The sequence below is a fragment of the Empidonax traillii genome, unplaced genomic scaffold (assembly GCF_003031625.1).
Source record: "Empidonax traillii isolate 1590-97213 ecotype Southwest subspecies unplaced genomic scaffold, ASM303162v1 scaffold448:size1359114, whole genome shotgun sequence".
Classification (NCBI taxonomy): Eukaryota; Metazoa; Chordata; class Aves; order Passeriformes; family Tyrannidae; genus Empidonax; species Empidonax traillii.
The window spans coordinates 575,326-578,838 of NW_020955641.1; the positions used below are offsets into that span (position 1 = coordinate 575,326).

General features: G+C 43.7%; 1 protein-coding gene across 1 annotated transcript in view; it reads left to right on the plus strand.

The window, feature by feature from the left end:
- MAPRE1 (microtubule associated protein RP/EB family member 1) overlaps positions 1–3,513 on the plus strand; it is an 11,153-nt gene that overhangs the window by 1,198 nt on the left and 6,442 nt on the right. The window contains exons 2-3 of the mRNA XM_027894977.1: positions 47–170; positions 2,780–2,925. Coding sequence (XP_027750778.1) covers positions 50–170; positions 2,780–2,925 — 267 coding nt within the window. The 5' untranslated portion in view covers positions 47–49. The remainder of the gene's footprint in view (positions 1–46; positions 171–2,779; positions 2,926–3,513) is intronic.

Genomic DNA, 3,513 nt, shown 5'->3' on the forward strand with positions numbered 1-3,513 from the left:
GGGGCCCGGCGCCTGCGGCACTCACACCTCTGGTTGTGTCTTTCAGAAAATGGCAGTGAATGTGTATTCTACTTCAGTGACCAGCGATAACTTGAGCCGACATGACATGCTGGCGTGGATCAATGAGTCTCTGCAGCTGACGCTGACCAAGATCGAACAGCTGTGCTCAGGTGAGGGATCGGTGTCCCAAATAGAGTCACGAATGGGATGTGCACCCTGGTTCTGCAGAGGTGCAGCTGTGCAGTGGGAGCCCTCTGTGCTGCCCTGCTGTAGCCCTGCTCCTGGCTTAGTTCCTGGTGTGAACAGATCCGTGGTCAGCGTTATGAGCCAGTTATGGTTGGAGTGTTATTGAAGTGGTTGTTAATAATGTCAGTGTAATGAAAAGGCACGCTCTCCTGACTCACTACAGCATAGGTGCTGTAAGGAATGGGCTATAATGTGAAAAAGAGACTGAGGAAGAGGGTGCTTTCCCATGAGGAATTAAGCATTTAGTCTCAATGGGTAGAGTATGTCTGAACAACTAGCAAAAACAACCGCGATTTCTTGTGGAAGAGCACTGGAGTGTGAGGAAGGCAAACTGGTGACTTGTGGGGTCACCTGCAGGAGTTCTGCAACTCCTTCTGGTCCCAGGGCACGTCAGCCTGTGTCAACACATCTTGAGCCGACTTCAGCACAGCTGAAATTCACGTACAGTTATAGGCAGAAAAGGGGAAGTTGTTGTAGTACGGAAGTGGAGACAAGTGTCATAGTAGGGAGGCGAGTGTGGAAGGAGGAGGTTTGTAGGAATGAATAAAAGATAATAGTCTGTAGAGCTGAAAAAAACCCAAGGCTAAAAATGCAGCCTGAGTACGAGATAATTTGGGTAGCTGCAACAGGCACTCAGTGAAAAATGGAAGTGTAGCTCATACAGTGACTTTGACTTAAGGTGTTGCTCATGGGAATAAAGGGAGGAATAAATTTAAAATAAGTTTGGGACTGTTGCTACAGCCTGGAAAACACAATCCTAAAGATTGCAGGGTGGCAGGGGACTCGAGGTGGACATCTGAGCAGATGTTTGTGGTGGCTTTTGTCTGGTGTGATGATGGAGAAGAAGCTGTAAGGGTGAAGGAACTGAAGATCTACAGCCACAGAAGGAAGTGATCAGCACTGTCTGCTTTCAGAGAGGCAGGTTAAAACCCTGCTGTGTGCAGTGTTGATTTGCACAGCAGAGAGGTTGTGCACTGGTGTGAGTGTTGAATGCTGTGAGAGCCCTGTGCTGTTGAAGTGAGGGTAATTAGTGCTGGCCCTGCAGAATTTCAGCTCACCTGTTTTGAGGGAAGGACTGAGGGCTGTTGATGTGCACGCTGACTAACGTCCCTTTCCTGTGTCTGCAGAAATGCTTTGTGCCTCGGCAGGTATGAAGTGGCTTTTGCTGTCATAGTCCTGGGGAAGCAGGAGTTCCCAAGCTTGCTTTGCTGCCTTTGGCAAGGGCAGTAGTAACAGCAACAGTTTGAGGTTGCATAAATGCACAAAAGATGACCTTTGGCTTATGCTGTGATCCCTCTTTTGATCATGCTTATCTCTCAGACTGCCAGTAGTGAGCAAACCCCTGGTCTCTGGCAAGTCCTCTGTGTTTGAGTTGGGATTGGAGTTCTGCAGCAAGTGAACTGAGAGACAGTGGAGAGCAAACAACAAGAGTTGTTTTTTTTGGTGTTGGGTTTTGTTGGTTTGTTTTTGGTTTTTTTTTTAAATTTGCACCTGTGGATGATGTCAGTCTTCTGGTAGCAGGTGAAAGTGGGAACCCCTGCAGAACATCCTAGGGGAAAGTGAACTATTATAGGATGTGGTTGAGATGAATAGAGTAGTTTAGGGCAATGCTGTTATATATTACTTCTTGGCTTTCAGATAGCTCCCAAAAGCTTGTTGTGTAGCTGTTTGATGGTTTAGGTTAGGGTTCCCATTACTCCTTAATTCATTCATGCTGGTAGGAAAATAATGCTCCAGATGTTGTGCTGATGTTTTCAGTGGCACATGCTTGTGTATCATCACTTCAGAGTGAGGATCTAGTGTAAAAATATCTTTTTTTTACTCTGTGTGTATATTCTACAAAACCTAATTTTTGGAGGTGATTATCTGCTCTTTGTGGCTGAACTGAATCCCTCTCTTGCTCTTATTACAACAAGAGCTGAATTAGAGGACACGAAGGATTTAAAATTAATAGAAACACTATCTTATTTCCATTCTTTGATTAAGGCCTGTTTTAAATATAATCCAGCTTAATTGGCCTTTTATCTTGGAGGGCACCTTGAATTGTGTATAGGTTCTATTTGTAGGAAGTAAATGTATCACTATTTGGATAATGGTGAAATACAATTTTTGGAATTATGCTTTTTCTGGTTTAGTGCCATTAGTGTTGTTAAGAGGAGATTACATGCCTGTTGGACACATGTAACATCTCAGATCTGTACTGATATCCACGAAGAAAGGAAAGTCAAATTACTCACTGGATTTTTCTTTTTACCTTTGAACTGTGGAGGCAGGATTGCTCTTAGTCATAAGAGTTCAAGTAATGAGCCCAAAAGTTTGGTTCTGCAGTTCCCATAAGCTTATCTACGGCCATGCTGCACAAAAAAGGAGACTGAAGCTTCCTGTTTTCTTGCCTTTGTTGCCTTTAAGGGCTTGTGTAGCTGAGGAGTGAGTCAGGTCAGTTTGCTGATCTAACTGCAAAGTAATTTGTGAAGGTTAGTGAGCTGAGCTGACTTAATTGACCCCAGGATTTGTGTTCTTTTCCTTTTGGCAGGTGCTGCATACTGTCAGTTCATGGACATGCTCTTCCCAGGTTCTGTAGCACTCAAGAAAGTGAAGTTTCAAGCAAAATTGGAACATGAGTACATTCAAAACTTCAAGGTTCTACAAGCAGGTTTTAAACGAATGGGTGTTGACAAAGTAAGCTGGGCTGTGTCTGATTTCTCTGTGCTCTTAATGCCAGTGTAGATGGGATGTGCTTTCAGATTTAGAGTTGACTAAATCTGGGAACAGAATTTGCTTTTGGTTTGTAAATCTCAAAACTCTTGGTTTTGGTTTGCGTTGGGCTCCTCATTTCATTCAGGACATGATCTGTTTTACTCCAGCCAAGGGCAGGTTTCTAGTTCCTAACGATGAGGTGAATGTTTGTTTTAATTCTGAGCAACTTATGTGCCACAGACTAATATTGACATTTCTGTGAGATAAGGTTCGCTTGAACTTCCTTTTTTGGACCATCTTTATATGAGGTGTGCTCCCATAACCTACTGCTGTGATAGTCCTAAGGATTTCAAGTTCTTCTTTACCAGCATGTAGAACTATAGAATTGTTAAGGTTGAAAAAGCCCTCCAAGAGCATTGATTCCAACTGTTCCCCCTGCACTGCCAAGGCCACCACTAAACCATGTCCCCAAGTGTCACATCTACACAGCTTTTAAATACCTCCAGGTATTAAACCATGTGATTCTTGGCGAGTGAAAATGAGATCTGTGAAAAAGCTCGTTCAGATCGA